The following is a 17512-nucleotide window of genomic DNA, read 5'->3' as shown; positions in this document are numbered from 1 at the left end:
AAACACAATAAATGTGATTATATAGTGACTGTTCAAAAAATATAATTTAGGAGGGCATGCGATTTTAGTACTTAGAACAATTTAGTATATTTGAGTACTCACCCAGTACTTATGTGTTCTCCCAGTGTAATCTCTTTCTTCTCCCCATCTGAAGAAAGAAAAATCAAAGCAATGTATCAGTATAATGTTTCTTCCCAAAAACCTTTAATAAGATCAAATGAAGTGAAATGAAGTGAATATCATGTTTCCTTTTTCATGATATGCCAAAAGTGTAAATCGATAACAAAGTGTTACTTTAAAGAAGAATTTAAGATAGATGAGGCATTCCTCAATCCATAGTGTTAAGTGTGTACAAATATACACCATACAACATAGAGAGCATTATCACCCACAGTGGACAGCACACTGAGTGGTAATAATTGTGACCTGCGGCATCTGGCTATAACTGTCCGTGCAAACAGACAAGTGACATCCAGGCACATTCAGTGCTGCATATTTTGTAGGTCTGTGCAACGTTCTTTAGCTTCAGTTGGACGTGACAAAAGTCATGGCCAGCCTTCAACCTCACTCAAAAGACGTCACAAGTGTGGGTGTTAAAAATATAGACACTTCCTTTACTTTACTAAGGCCATAAATAACAATAACATCTTGTCATGTTGTGATTTTTTGCATAAATACTGTATAGTCCTTTTTTTTTTCTTTATATTATTTATATTATCCAGTGATTTTACATAGGTTATAATGTCCTACTGAAGATGGGTTTTAAATAAAGCATTAACAGGAATGCCACTCTTAATCATATCTACACCCGAGTGCCCTTGACCGCTCTGTTTACCAAAATAAAAAGGCTGCGGAGAACAAAGTCTTTCAGCCGGTGAAACATGTCCTGAAAACATGGCTGATTGTGTGGCAACATTCCAGCCAGTAGCAGGCTAACACTCCTACTCCTGATGAGGTGGAATTCCCTGAGTGTCATTTTCCTTCAGCCTGGGAAGGAAGAAGGATGCACGTATTCAAAATCAGCCCCCGCCTGCCTCATGCCATCTCCTGAGTACGTCAAAAACAACATTTCTGAGTAGTGAGTCTGAGCAGGCCTTTGACCCACCTGAGGACAGCTTCTGATCTGGTCCAGCACCAGGCCTTGTTCCATTCCTTAAATGTTCAAGTATGGCCCTCAATAGACTTCCGCCCCTTGAGTCTCTCTGAGTGTTCTTATTAGATCAGACCAGAATGTCCCTCGCATTATTTCCATTCCTGGATCAGAACGTTCAGCCTGTCCATTACGCTATGCCTCTGTGGAACAATCGTGTTATCTTTGTGTGAGAGTGGAATGCCTGGGAATTAAACAAGTTTCAGTGCCTGCCAGTTTGAGTCTGCCACCAAACCCTGGCACGTACCAGCTCACCCTCTATCACCACATCACCCCCCTCCTGTGGAGGCGGAAGCAGGGATCTGTGCTATTGACATGGATATATAAAAACATCGGACAAACACTGGGTTCTAAAATAAAAGGACGGAAAATAGGTCTTTCTAGGGACTGAAGCGTACTGTATGTATGGCTGTAATCATTTTGGCTCAGGCTCTCACTCTGTTTGGTGGCCTTGCTCATGGACAATAACAGACATACCATGAATCCTCATCCACCCCCAAACTGTTGTGGGTTTAGGTCCGCTGTCCGTCCGGTGGAGTCAGGATCAGCCTGTCAGACAATGCCATTCCACTACAGTGGTCATCAATGAGCTTTCCATAAACTTTCCCAGGCCCTCGGCTTAACGGAATACACCGTGGTGGGATTTTCTCCATAAAAACTGTTGCTGCCCCCCCTTCCCCAAATCCACAGCCCCAGCTCTGCCCCCGAGTCTCCAGAGCCGCGAAAGAACCGCAGCGTCAGCGAGGGACACAGGCAGGAGAAAAGCCAGGGTTCAGACAGTCACTCACCCACCATCATCATCACCACTGAAGCATGTCGCGCATGCACAAACACCAGGAACAGGACAGTCAATGCACACTTACACAACACACAGATACCAACAGAGCAAGTTATTAAACGTCCAGTGCCCATTCCATCAAACCACTCAAATCATCAGATCACTGGGCTAGACTGAGCAGAGCTGGGCACAGTCTAATAGCTTACTGCTGCTATACTGTATATACTCACATTCTTGTGATGAAGTGGGAAATGAAAAACAAAGCAGCTATTTCCTGCAAAAAATACTACATATAAGACATTCTTCTATCCCCACAGAGTTTGCAGCTCAGAGGATGAAGAATTTTTTATACTAAACACCTGAGCACAGCTGAAGATACAGTAGATAAGAGCAGAGGCTTCTACTGGGAGTACCTTTTACCCAGCATATTTTAGTAATCAGGGCCCAGTTGTTTAAAAGCAACTTGGCGTTAAGATGATCTTCACTGGCATAGATAGAGTTCAATGTGAGTTATCTTTGTACTCAGATGCTATCACAAAGCCAAATCCAGGTGAAAAATGCTATAATGTAGTGTAGCAGTCTGGCATTTGTGCCTGCCAGTGTTCAAAATCACTAACAATATAACACCCACCTCACAACTTATACAGGTGTGACACTTCATGATCAATTTACATACTGCTATCCCATGACTTTTGGCATGGTATATGTACATTGTATATTTTTCCAAAATTTTGATCTAGATTTAGTCAGATTTTCTACATTTAGTACGTCTGCCATAAAAAAAGTACTGAATTTCAGCATCAGCCCACATCAGTGCATCCCTACCTAAAGCATTTTACACTCACTGACCATTCACTATTTTAAGCTTTAAATAAACACAGAAATCACAAATCAGTTTCTCAGCTCTGATACTGAAAGTCTTGAAAACTAGATGATTATGGGATAATGAATGTTGCAAGAATGAGTAAAGTAGAAGAGAAAACAGCAAATTAAAGATATTTTTTCAAATCCACCTGGATAGAGTTCATGACTGTTTTCATCTGCTTAAGAAAGTGGCCATAATAGCATGTTTTCATATCATGGAATTAAGGAACATTCCCTGTCTGGGTAAAGAAGGTTCCACTTACTCTGGTAAGTCAGTTTTTTTTTTTTTTATTCTAAAGCTACTTCAGTAGCTGGGATGAAGACTGCTCTGTGTCTTAGATTAGAGCTGACTCTTATATGGAATGGTTTTACTAAGGGACTGTAGAAAAGGCTCAGACTGCTCAGGCAGGCAGACTGCAGAGTATTGAGTGAAGGCGGTGCAGACAGGCTGCGGAGAAGGCGGGGACATTGCTGGGAGGGCGGCATCCAGGTGTTGTGTCTGCATATTTGTGGTGCTCATGGTAACAAGGAGCTTGTCTGGTTGTCTGACAGCAGCGTAGTCTGAAGAGCAGAGTCTTTGTCCTGTATGAGCGCTCCAAGGCTCTCATATCACTATTATCATTTTCATTGTTTTTATTTGATAATCATTATTGATAAATACAGCACTGTAGGGTTAGCATTGGTGTGTTTATTCTCTTTTTAATCGTCAGTTTCAAGTCTGATTAGTACTGTACTGAAGAAAACGTAATGAAAATATAGAAGAATAATTGTGGTGTAATAACTATATGGACAAAAATATTGGGACACCTGCTCATTCATTGTTTCTTTTAAAATCAAGAATTATTATAAGAGTTTATCCTGCTTTTGTTGCAGTAACTGTTTCTAATGTCCAGGGAGTGTTTTCTACTTGATTTTGGAGCATTGCTTGCATCAAACTAAGCTGAACTGCTTGATTTTTTTGCACCAGGAGTGGCACAAAGTTATCCAAAAGCAGTGTGTAAGACTGGTGGAGGAGAACATGCCAAGATGCATGAAAACTGTGATTAAAAACCAGGATTATTCCATCCAATATTGATTTTGCAATTTGCCTCATTTTCAGCAAATAAATGCTCTAAATTAAAATATTTTATTTGGAATTCTGGAGAAATGTTGTCTGTAGTTTATAAAATAAAACCACAAAGTTCATTTTACTCAGACATATAGGTTTCTTAATTTTTTTCCAGAGCTGTAAATAGAGTTGTCCTCTATATATATATATATATATATATATATATATATATATATATATATATATATATATATATATATATATATATATAAATATATATAATCAAATTATTGTTATTGTTTAGTTCACCCTGACTCACTATAAATGAAACAGGATGGATGAATAGATGAAAACAAATTCATTAATCACTGAACTGGGCATTTCTTTCAAAGCAGAAGCCCTTTAGAAAGCAGCTAAAAATACAAATAGATACTTTGATCTAAACCTGGTAAAACTCGTGAGAGCTTTGTTTTCACTTCACTTCAGTCCGTTCACATCCTCCTGAGCACTTCCACTGCAGGAGGGGAAAGGTTGGCCTGCTTGTTAGTGCTGTGGGAAAGAGCAGCTCTTACCCTGTGATCCTCACAGAGTGGGTCCCGTGATTGCGGTACTGCGGCGCTTTGTGGTAGTTGACGTTTGTGTGTCGGTAGATTCCACTCTTGTATGTGAAGAAGTCCTCGTGGACCTCCAGAATGGCTAAAGAGGGAACACAAACGAGCAGACACACCCATTACACACAGCTCAGCCACATCGCTGTTTGTTCTTTAGGAATAGCTATTGAAAGGCTTGGCTATTCATAGAGTTCTATCAGTGTGTTGCTAAAATGTCAGTATACCTAGAGTTGACCTTTGAGACTGAAGTGCAGAGTACAGTACAAACTAATTATAGGTCATTGTAAGGCCTATTATCAAAATATTGTGCATTATGGCCCTCAAAACTTAAAGATTTGTATTTTTTTTTATATCCGTCATATTTATTAGGCTATAGTCCACACAGACCTATTTTTCAGCTTAATCACTTTTTATACTTTTTACTTTTTGGATGGAAACTGGTTAATGTAGAGGTGCAGACATGACACCTAAACCAAGTTTGGAGACTGTATGAGAAACATTGACTGTAATGATGTCACTGATGCCAAGGGTTTTATTAAAGGGGCGGAGTTATCCCAAGATGACATATGAATAGATGCATAGGAAATTTTTGGACACATTTAAATTGCTTTAATTTTTTTTTTATTAAATTAAATTAAATATTTAGATAAGTAAGCAATAATACACTCGAAGTACAATATTAAACGTTATAGCACGAACCTCGAGTGTATTATTGCGATTATACCACAATTCCATTATTGCTGTTTATTAAAAGATTTTGAGTTAAAGAGAACGAGAAAATAAGATCTGTTTGGTTATAAACACTCTGCGAGTTAAAATAGTTCCATTGCTGCTCTGTTTGTAGCTGTGCTGTTTGGCCGGTAAGCACTGCATCGTTGCTAGGTTACCTGTATATGGCGGAGCAATACATGGAGAGCTGCGGTTACAGTGTGTTACCGGCTGATAATGGCCCTCTTAGAACGCCTCTCAGCCAATCACATTGCAGGGTCGGAACTAACTGTGGTATAATATAAATCATGTATACATTGTTTAAGAAGACTTAATTTCTATAACAAGTTGTTTTATTTAAGTATTTAAAAGAATAATTCGACTCAACCAGGCAGCACTGGTTCTATGATAAAAAACCCTTTTGTTTGTAATTTGAGTAACTATGGAACAGATACAAAGGGCAGGTTATAGTGATATTGACTCTTAACTGACTTTTAATCTTTGAACTTTCCTGCCTCTCTCACACATTCAGTTCTTACATAAATGCTGACGCTGCCCATCTCTTATGAGTGTGAAGAACACGGCACTGAAACTAGGGCCGCTTTTTACATTTTTTTATTATTTAACATAAAATAATCAAGCATCCCACCCAAGCATCTCACTCCCCTGCCTGATCAGAGACAGATCAGAGTGATAAGAGGTGGAGGGCAGACTACTGGAGGTTTCGAACTTTGCAGGGGTGATTGTTTTAGAGTTCAGTCGAGCTGCAGCCATTGTGACATTCAAAGTAAAGCTGTTCAGCCAATAACAACAACTACCGTACGTAGACGAACCAGTATGTCTGGCAATATGAGAATATTTCAATTGTTTCTCTATTAAAAGATGTCACAATGTGCTTTTCTCTGCTGTCCAAAACAAACCAACTCTCTCCAAAATAAATTGTAACTTTGAAGGAGAAAGAAACAATGCTCTCATTGTTTATTGTACTGTAACTTTACAGCATTTCTACTGTTTATAGTAGAAATATAGCGTAAATGAGCAAATGTATTGGGGCACATTATTTTTTTATTGTTTTCTCTAAATGTCAAGTAAGGTAATTAAAAGGATGTTTATCCTGCTTTTGTTGGAGTAGCAGTTTCTACTGTCCAGGGAACACAGTTCACAATTGCCCTACAGCTCTATATCCCTCTAGTCCATGTCTGGAGCTATAGGTATATGTTGTGTTGCCACTTGCTTTTTATATATGGTATATGGTGTATGTGTTGGTTTTATCTTTGGACAGAAGCAATATAATGAGTACTGTCATTACTGTGACATTATTCTTCCCAATTTAGCAGTTTTGTGGTACCCATTAATTATTTATCACACAATACTACCAGTGCTAGCATATCCCTCCTGTTCATTACATGAAAGCCAGCTAATATATGTATATATATATATTTAACAGATGAACACACTTCTACACACGGTGTACAAAATAGGGTGACTTATGGTTTAAAAGCATTTTTTTGTTTAGTTTAGGTTATCCCCTTGTCAACTTGAGAGTGCTTAAAATGACTGTAAATTCCAAATCCAGGGATTGTACTGTATATCCTTCTTCAGCACTGGATCAGTAGCTAAAAAACTGAGCAGCTAAATGACGGGGTAATTGCAGATGTAAATGCTACAGTGTCATGTGCTGCTTTATCTTCCATATGATTCCCACACACCCTCTCAGCTCCACCCCATACCTTGCACAGGCCCATTATCCATGATCTCCTTCATTATCTCCTTCTCCTGTGAGGAAACAGAGAACAGAGTTAATAATAATTGATGTGAGATATAAAGCTATGCAGTGAGTTCATAAATTCTGAAAGCCTGTGGCATGAATTCCAGCTCAGTAGCTGGTAAATGGGTATTAAAAATCAGCTTTCACTTTGGCAGGCATTTGTGCTTGATGTGATAAACTGCATTCTGGCATTAGATCACTGAGCTTGGCTTAATTATGCCAATAAAACCGAAGGCAGTCTGGTGGTTGTGAATACTGCCTGGAGTGAAAGCTCACAGTTAATGGTGTTTTGAAATTATAAACTAGTTTTTGTAAGAAAGAACACACCTAATCTTATCCTGTCCTTTATTGTGTGCTCTATAAAACTTCTTTGCTCCCTTCACCTTCTTGTGAACAATAGCCTATCACTATTGTTGTTGCTGGTGTTATTACATTAGCCTTGACAAATCTGTCACCTTTCCACCAGACATGAAGACCGATTCACTCAACTTTGTCTGGACTCCCATTATCAGTTGTAATGTTTTCAACACTGGGAGAGTAAAGACACCACTCTTTTTAAACTTCCACAGCATCACTGGGTAACTAATGCGTTTAGAGGACAGTGACAGATCCCCAGATCTGACACACTTTAGCCAACAGATGCATGTGCCAGCTTGTATGATCATACGAGTGATGAAAAAGGAGAACAACATCTATCTACTCAGAGAGAAAGCATGACCAGTTGAGCTCGCTCAGGCTTCGGGTGCTAATGCCTTTAGGGTCATGAGTGGACAGGAAAGTGGTACCAATTTTAGATCCTTTTCACTAATGCCCTTATCATCTCATAATCTCATCAGGGATTCTGTACCATGACAATTAATTGTAAAGTTCAGTTTGTGCTTCTGTTTCAAATCTATGCAGTAGCTTTTTTGTAGCTGCATATTCTACATTATATCCTGACGTGCACCTCCCCAGAAATGGGACTGCGCATTACAGAGACGCTGAATTTAGAAACTGTGGTTGATTTGCTAAGCATCGTATTCCCGCTTTTGCATTTTTTACCTTTACGGTGTAGTGGCAGAGTGACACTGGCACAATCATAAACACTTACAATGGCGTATGCCACTTGTGCAATATACACTCTAGACTCTGTGTTTACTTTGAGACCAATCCACAACTAAGACAGCTATTTTTTTCAAATCCAATAAAAATGATCACTTCTATCCTCTGGAATTTTTGATGCAATTTCATCCAAATTGGTGCAGCTTCTTCTGCCTCTCATTAGGATTTTCACTACCACACTGTTCAGTGTCTTGGACCCTGGTCCTCCCAGGCACACCATGGTTATTTCCAATCACAAATCAACAATCTCAGGCTGGCACATGAGAAACTTGCGTCAATCTGTGTTGGGCCAGGTGTCAGTTCTCATCAGCTGAAGTTGGCCAGAACCCAAGTTTCTCAAAGTTCCCCTTCCTTGCCTTAGCTCACACTAAGCATGCTTCATACTTCGCAAATTAAGTTATTACATTTGGAGGATTTCTTATTTCTTATAAGTTATTCAACAAATCACTTTTAATAAAAAAATAAGGATCAATCCTATCATGTCTCTGGTTTCACCCTCAACTCCACCATGACCTCCTCTCTCTCAGGGATCACCGCATGAACCATATCTTGGGCCAGTCCTTACGAATTAATGCTGCTTCTACTGCCTCCTGTCAGTGACTCCCATTCCACACTATTCAAGTTCTTGGATGCCGGTCCTGCCAGGCATACCACGTCCATAACTGTTCACAAATCAACAACCTCCAGCTGGCACATGAGAAACCTGCATAATTCTAAGCTGGAACTTTTTGGTTTAGGCTTCAATTCTCATTAGCTAAAGCTGCCCAGAACTCCAGCCCAAGAACTGCCTCATTCCAGGTAAACCCAGGTCACAGTATTCAACATTGTGGAAGCTGGTTGTCCCAGGCATACCAGGGCTATAACTGTTTAAAAATCAACATTATTAGGCTGGCACATGAGAAACTTGTGTCACTCAAGCTGGAACTTTTGGGGTTTGCCTTCAACTCACATCCTGTCAGTTCTTATCAAGTCTAAAGCTTGGAAGAAGGCCCAGTTCCAAACTCCTCTCTATTATTTTGTTCTTTATAAAACTTTTCCTTTGCCATCACCTTTGTGATTAAAAATCTCTTACCCCACCATTAACACCAGCTTCTCATTCTCTTTTAACTCAACTTTTTCTTGGCAAGAGGAGATCTGGCTTCAAGTCACAGCAGTTGAGGACTAAAGAGTTTCCTTTCCTTGCCTCAGCTCACTCCTCTGCATTGTTATGTGCCCCATTAAAACTGTTCCTTCCCCCCCCCTTGCCTTCTGGTAATGAGCATTCGCACCCCTCTACTAACCCCAGCTCCTCCTTCTCTTCCAGCTCTTGTATGAGTTTTACTCTGTATGAAGGTGGGTTTTGCTTCAAGTCTCATCAGCTGAAACCAGGTACATAAAGCCAGATACACAGCAACAGATTACCGTGTTATTTAGTTTTTAAACTGAAAGCAGAAGAATTTCTGAGTGAAGAAGGGACAAAATATTGAGTTTAATGTTACCAGTGTGCCTCATATAGCTTAATATACTCATTCTGGGCTGTCGGGTCACTTTTCGCGGAAGTTCTCATGGCCATGTCGCGCGTCTTTACGTACTTATGTGACATATACATCCTCTAAAAGAGGATCCGGCTCAGTTTTGAACGTGAGCGGCTGGTGGAGCAATGGAGACTTCAGAAGGGGAAACTCAGAGCTCAGTAGCTCATTCACCCATAGTAAAAATAGTAAAAAAAAGTGTGTAGTTGAAGTGAGGTTTCTGACTGAACATAACCTGGAATCGAATTCATCCACTCTGAAAGGAGCCGCATCACACCCGCCCAGTTTACAATGATTCTTCTGCATACTTGGTGCAATTACTTATTCTCACCACAGAGGGCTCAAAGTCCCAAAACTTATGGACATCAGCTTAAAGTTATTTACTTTGGCCTGGTCTGGTTATTTGTGTATACTCTAGTGGCATTTTAAGACCTAACCCATGGATAATATAAGACCCATCAACAAAGATCTCCTCTTTCTTGAGAGTATAAAATTACTAATTATCACTGTACTGAGGAATTCCAGCTATTTCCACACAAAAACTCAAAAACCTGTACTGAGATCACACAGCAGAGTGAGGGAGATTAGGATGCCATTCAACGTGCAGTGAGGAATTTGGTCAAACCTGTGCTAAAGCCATGTAAGCAGTGTATTATGTAAGATTAGGGAGTGTGTATGAGTGGGCTTGTCTGCAGTAGTGTTTGAAGTGCTCTTGAAAGGCCTGAGATGAGGGTATTGCCCTGATTGGGAGGATGTTGTTGTCTGTGCTGAGGATTTCTTACGTTAGTGGAGAGTCTGTAGGGTGGGGTGGACTGGAAGATGTCGTTGTTGTAGGTGTGGCTGTTGGGGCAGCGCGCTGTGGCCTGTCTCTTCCCTCTGCCCACTGAGCGGCTCTGCATCATACAGCGGCCCACCTCAGCGGGGGTGTGCTGGGGTGCAGAGAACGGATAGCACTCCTCTGTTACCACCCTGAGAACAAGACAGAGTTTAGTACTAATCCATAAATCTTAATGTACCAAGATTTATCGTATGGTAGTGATATTTAGAAATTCTGCAGTGGTGTAAAGAGAACTCACCCCCTTCTCCTCAGAAACCACCAAGCCCCGTCAATGCGCCCCCCAGCACAACCTCCCTGGTTCCGCGTGTCACAGGAAATCAGATTCTGGGGCGATAGCTGAGGAGTCATGTGACCCATAGATTGAATAGAAATTCGGTCTGATGCTACAGCTGAAGGGATGAAAGGAGAAGAAATAAAACATCTTCAATATACAGCTCTGGAAACAAACAAGAGTCCACTAAACAATGATGAGTTTCTTTGATTTTACCAAATTGAAAACCTCTGGAATATAATCAAAAGGAAATTGATGGTCATAGTGATTAAAAACCAGGGTTATTATACCAAATATGGATTTCTGAACTCTTAAAACTTTATGAATATTAACTTGATTTTTTTTGCATTATTTGAGGTCTGAAAGCTCTGCATCTTTTTTGCCATTTCAGCCATTTTTCTTTTTCTGCAAATAAATGCTCTAAATGACAATATTGTTATGCGGAGGAATGTTGTCTGTAGTTTATAGAATAAAACAACAATGGTCATTTTACTCAAACATAAACCTATAAACAGCAAATTCAGAGAAATTTATTTAGAAACCATTTGAATCCATTTTCCATTTGTGCAGTTTAATTTGTTTAAATAATGTTGATCTTCACATTGTGTCATATTGTGTTCATTATACATGGACCAATAGAAATGCTCCACAATGACTAAAACTGTTTAGACTGAGGCTTTACATGCTAACATAAGCTAATTTTCCAGATTTATTTGTCTGTGTTATACTGTACTGTTTCTTCATTTTTCCAATTAGATTATATTTTTCTTCTACTCTTATAAGGTTCTAAAGGGAATACAATGTTTTTGAGTGGCAGTGAGAAAATGTAGTCCCTATATTGATCTGATCTTGCATTGTATAGTATGGCATTGCATTATGTGTTTTATGTACATATTTTGGACATTAATGCTTTTATTCTGCTGTCACTTTTAAAGGCTGGGACGACAGTAAAGTAAGCCAGGTGTGTAGCCACACAATTTTTGGTTAATAGAACATTTTCTGAACATTACAAATTAGCATTAATTCTGTCAAGGTTTCTGTATTTTTAAAAATGTTTTATTTAACATTTTTAAACACTGCAATATCTCTGTTTAAATTTTTGTTAAAAGTAACATTTCCGAAACCAACAGGCCCCGTCAATACGGGCCCCAGCATAACCACCCTGGTTCTGTGTAACCATATGTGAATCCATTATTAATCCACACGCTTTAAGAATGTTGCTGAGACCTTTTCAAAACATCTCCAAACATTCTTATAACGTTCTCTATTAGCTGGGTGGCCTCAAGCTCTGTCCTATTTTCTCACCCTATAAATTTCTTCATAGCAACCGTTGTTATTTGCCATTACTTTACCCCATCAGTTATTCACAGTGTTCCAGTGTTTGAAAAAGATGCACTAGGGGAGCTGTAAAGGCCTGAGGCTTGTAGAGTACTGCATGATATATTTATAAGATATAAGATAAAGTTTGCCTCAAACCTCAAAAAAAGTGCAACAGTTACAGTTATAGGTTGTATGTCATTGATTACGCTCTATAACTTAAATGCATGCTAATAGAGTAGGGTGTTACAGTGCTGTTTGAGAGTTTATGTAGAGGGAGGCAGCTGTTCAGTCATCTTGTTGTTTTGTGTCCCAGCAGTGTGCTGAAGTTGGTCGGCATACTACTTTGGTGGCCCACCTACTTTTTAGAGGCCTGCCAAAAATGCATATCTGCTTACAACACTGCTGTAAGCTAGAGTAGAGTTTCTCAACCCAGGATCTGAAGCACATTCTCCTAGAGCAGGAAAATGATTGCGTTGTTTTTTTATGTAGGAAAGTAAAATCTCATCTAAACGCTAACTCAATGACGAATAGATCCAGATTAAAAAAAAAGCATGTTAATATCAGGCCTTGTCCTGTATACCAGCTACAGGTGTAGGTGATACAAAACCCCTCTTCTCTGCAGTAAAATAACTTTTTTTACATTCAGAAAATTGGAGGGCTTTGAAATCTCTTACAAGACACTTGGAGAAGCTGCCTGTTCACTCTCTACTCCACCTAATAATTTCAGATCAGAAACAGGAAAATTCTGCAGGTTTGAAAATAAATGTAAAAACTAGACACAAATACCGAAACTAAAGGTTTGGAGGACATGAAGTGTTTGATTTGTCATCAGGAAAATATTGATTTTAAAATGAATCAGGAAAGAGCCAATTTTATGATTTTATTCATTATATTTTTAAAGTTGCAGATTTACTTACATTTTAAAAAATTATTTATTTTACAATTACAATTAGAATTTGTATTAACGTTTATTATCAAAGTGAAAGCTTTTTATGTAATGCTTGAATAGAATCTAAATCTTCAGGATTTAGTTGTGTAATTTCAGGCAGAAAATTGAAAAAAAAAAACATTCTGGCCTTTTAAGGGGTTAAAAGAGGCCTCATAGTTGTGGTGGGTGTGTTAAAACAGGGAAACCACTAAAACTGGAGCACAGGGTGCTTTCATGACCAGAATTGAGAAACCCTGAGCTAGAGCATGTTGTTGTACAATATCCTCTGAACTTACCTGCTGTAGAGAAAGCCCATGATGCCGCACAGTTGCCCTGGTCAAGAGGCTCATGGATCTTTCCTGGCCACTTCTCAGCAGCATTAAAGTAACTGGGTAGATGTTCATTATGATCCATATTCATCTGTAAGAGTTCAAGAGGATTAAAAGAGAGAGGTGGAGAGAAAAAGCAAGAATTAGACTTTTGTCTTTACATTCAGATAAATGGTCAGAAACTTAAGCAATAGAATCTATCAGTGTACGTATGTGCTGAGGGGTCTTATCTGTGACAAAAACAGCTACTGATATTGAAAAAATAATGTACTGTAGTAAATGTAGTAAATCTTAAATCTCATGACGTGACAAAATGTTTTGTGTTCTAACTCATGGTGAGTAGAGTCAATCATTAAAGGCAAGCTTATGCAATGCAATGCTTCTAATCTGAAACAGGGAAACCTGAACTATCTCCTCTGTCAAAGTTCATCCAACAGAAAGTTCAGGCCACTGGGATACGACACGTCTGTGCAGTTCACCTTTGTAAACAGTTAAATGGAGCTTCTGTGCAGCTTTCCTGCTTTAGCATTCCTACAGTTAATATCTTAATGATTTACATCCACAAGCGATAGATGTGAAACTGTGGAATGTAAGTTATCTGCATAGTATTGCATTGTAGTGGTAAACTGTGACAGTCTTCAGTCCCGGTCTGTCAGTTCTTAGCTCTGAACAGCTCTTGTGTTAGCAAAGTGGGCACTCATTTAGGGTGAGGGGTAAAAAGTGTGTTAAAAAACAGCTGAATTTGCTGATCAAACATACAATATGTATGACAATTATCTGGGAGAGTGGCCTATTATTGGAGTGATCTCTCACTTCATAATTCCGTTTATGGTTTTCTATGCCACTCAAGAAGAACCGCATGCAATGGCGTGAATTCAGAGCTTAATTATTGTTCAGCACTGTTTTGTATGAATCTACTGATACTAAATTTGAGAATCCAGTGCTTTCAGATCCTGTGGTCAACTTTCACTTTCTGATGTGTCTCACATTGTATCAAAATGTGATACTGAATACTGAGTGTACCAGTAGAAACAGTCAAAAATGACTCTCTCCAAATGATGTCTCTCCAAACCATCACTGATTGTGGAAACTTCACACTGGACCTCAAGCAGCTTGGACTTTGTGTCTCTCCACTCTTTCTGCAGACTCTGCTCCCTTGATTTACAAATGAAATGTAACATTTACTGATGATCAGTGATGGTTTGGAGAGACATGTCATCTGCTGGTGTTGATCCACTGTGTTTTATCAAGTCTAAAGTCAGTGCAGTGTTTTCCTGAAAAATCTTACAGCACTTCATGCTTCCCTCTTCTGACAACTTTTATGGAGATGCGGATTTCATTTTCCAGCAGGACACACTGCCAAAAGTACCAATTAATATTATATAATATTCAAATTTTCTAAAACACTGATGTTTTGGATTTCATTAGCTGTTAGCCATAATCATCAACAATAAAATAAATAAATTATTAGAATAGATCACTCTATGCTGTGTAATACATCTATATAATATATGCGTTTGACATTTTAAACTGAATTACTGAAATAAGGTAACTTTTCAATGATATTCTATTTTTATTAGATTCTCCTGTATTTGTATTTTGTACATTGATGTTGTGTCCCAACAACACCAACATTAAGCTTCTTGATTCTTTGAGCAACGCCATAGAACAACCAATTTTAGTTCCATAAAGAACATGAGAAGCATTTAAAACTCATTTATTATAATTAGAGTGTGGAGCTTTAAGGGTAAAAGTAACATGTAGAATCAGTGGAAGAATCAGTCTGTTTGTTTGTGTGTTATTTGCCTCATTAGCTGTGGTAGCGTGAGTACTGAGCGTTGTTGCTGGGAGCAGATAAACAGCCGTGTGGAACTCTGCTGGTCACAGGTGGAGACATGTCGTAGGAGAATGTGGGGGGATACGGGCGTAGGGAAATACTTGTGGCTTTCTGGGTTAGATATCTCCCCTTCCCCTTCCCTCACATCTCCCCTCACTTCCCCTGTCTCCTCACGTGACGGAGCGCTCTCTGTAATGTGGGCTTTATGTAATGTGCACTGGTGGAGAATGAGCAGCAGGCCGCTGGAGAGGAAGACTAAAGGCCTCACTGACTCTGATCAAAACAGTCAGAGGCAGACGGATATGTACAGGATACAGGAGCACCCAACCACACCATTACAGCCCTTTCACCTTCTCTAGCAGAGCGGCTGACTCACTGTATCAGAGATCAAACCGCAGTCACGTTCAGACGGATGTTTTTTTTAGATGGATGAATTCAGATGGCATGCTAGATTACACTGACTGATAAAAATAAAGCCTGATCCAGTAGATTATTAAATCCACTGGGATCTGTCTGGCCTAGTGACACTGCAATATCAAGATTATCGTAAAATGATAAAGGATAAAAGCTTCTGGATAATAAGTGGCTTTTAAGCCAACTTTAAGTAAAAATAAGGCTACAATCACATTACCAAATCTGATTTTTTGCTCAATGTGGCTCAGACTTTTTCATGACTGTGTGATTGTGCCAAATCCGATTTTTTTTTTCCTTTTTTTTTTTTTTTTGCAATTCTTTATTTTTTTCAATGTGTACTTCCAAGAATTGACATCACAATTATCAAATTTTTTATGCCTTTAACATAAATAAACTTACACAGAACAAGGAATTTATATTGCCTTATAAGAACTAAATATGCCTTAAATTATTGTGCAATTAAAATGAAATAATCCAATATGCAAGGTATAAAATATATGTTTTCTGGGTTATATTTTTTCTGTTTGTGTTTCAAGGAAATCTGGTCTTTCATTCTTTATGTAACTTGTCAATTTTGACCATAGTTTCGTAAATTTTGACATCTACAGCCTAATAGCAAATGTAATTTTTTCCAATACATATTTCATTGACTATATTCATCCATTTTTCCATTGCTAGGGGATCGGGTATACGCCATCTTCCAGTTATGGCTTTTTTACTTGCAATCAAAAGACAATTCCACAGCTGTCTATTGGATCCTATAGCTTGAGGACTGATCTCTCCTAAATATAAAATATCAAATCTCTGCTTAATTTCTAAGTCCTTAATTTCTAGGGCCTTGTTTCACCTCCTCGACCTGATCATGAACTTCAGACCAGCTGTTTACTCTACACTCAATAAAATATTGATGGCTGATTGACTACATTTTAGTGAAATAAAAACATGTACTAATTAGATTCTATACTGTATATGCTGTGAGATCTGATACAACGCTCAGAGTGTTCTGTCCTCAGTTACTCACCTGAATCTCATTCATGCTCATGATGGCTCGAGAAGGCCTCCTAGTGCCGAGACGGTACCGCAACCCCTCATCCAGTGTCATCCCCCAAAACTGACTGTAGTTAGATGCTCTCCAGCTGTAAAGACATCAGTAGATATGTTATTCATTTTTGTTTAGATTGGTGGCACTCTGCTCTGTACATTTTAGTGCTTTCTCTTTACAGTCCCATTACACCTCATTCCTCTGCTGTCTGTGGAAGCTGGGAGAATTATAAAGGACTTCACCCACCCAAACTAAACACTTGCTGTTCTCACAGCTGCCCAGTGGCAGAAGATACAGAAGCATGGAATGAGAGTCTGAGGTGAGGTGGGTGAAAGCTCTTACCCATAGTTTCCTCTGTTCACTGCATGAATCATGTCAGCTTCCATCAAACAGGCATTCTGCTCACAATCCCACTGCCCATTCGGCCCACATGTACTGCAGAAGGAGAGAAATTAAGACATGGTTACTCATCTACTATGCGGCTATTAGCACCATAGTTAAAAATACAGGAGTTATTTAGCCCTAGATGCTCCATTTATACTCTATTGGTATCATAGTTTATATAAAGGAATATTGTATTAGAAAAACATATTCTGACAAGTTGACCTAAGTGATCAATATTACTTTAAAGTAGATAAAACAGTGCTTGCAAAGAGAAAAGTAAAAATAAAAAAATCAGCTTCATGCCGGTTTAAGTCAATTTAAATTTAATACTGACGTAAAAAAATTAAGACCACTTCAGTTTCTGAATCACTTTCTCTGATTTTGCTATTTATAGGTATATGTTTGAGTAAAATGATTTTTTTTTATTCTATAAACTACAGAAAACATTTCTCCCAAATTCCAAATAAAAATTTAGAGCATTTATTTGCAGAAAATTTGAAATGGCTGAAATAACAAAAAAGGTGCAGGGCTTTTAAACCTAAAATAATGCAAAAAAACAAGTTTAAAACAATAAACTTTTAATAGTTCAGACATCAATAATGGGTGGAAT

At 38.6% G+C, this 17512-nt stretch overlaps 1 protein-coding gene across 1 annotated transcript in view; it reads right to left on the bottom strand.

Annotated features, from left to right (window-relative positions):
- tinagl1 (tubulointerstitial nephritis antigen-like 1) overlaps positions 1-17512 on the bottom strand; it is a 46990-nt gene that overhangs the window by 6525 nt on the left and 22953 nt on the right. The window contains exons 4-11 of the mRNA XM_022683242.2: positions 16861-16953; positions 16498-16612; positions 13193-13316; positions 10616-10766; positions 10322-10508; positions 6890-6935; positions 4413-4536; positions 103-148 (exon numbers count right to left, since the gene is read on the bottom strand). Of these exons, the coding sequence (XP_022538963.1) occupies positions 103-148; positions 4413-4536; positions 6890-6935; positions 10322-10508; positions 10616-10766; positions 13193-13316; positions 16498-16612; positions 16861-16953 (886 nt within the window). The remainder of the gene's footprint in view (positions 1-102; positions 149-4412; positions 4537-6889; positions 6936-10321; positions 10509-10615; positions 10767-13192; positions 13317-16497; positions 16613-16860; positions 16954-17512) is intronic.

The sequence above is a fragment of the Astyanax mexicanus genome, chromosome 3, assembly GCF_023375975.1.
Source record: "Astyanax mexicanus isolate ESR-SI-001 chromosome 3, AstMex3_surface, whole genome shotgun sequence".
In the NCBI taxonomy this organism is placed as follows: Eukaryota; Metazoa; Chordata; class Actinopteri; order Characiformes; family Acestrorhamphidae; genus Astyanax; species Astyanax mexicanus.
This window is presented reverse-complemented; position numbering and strand designations above follow the sequence as displayed.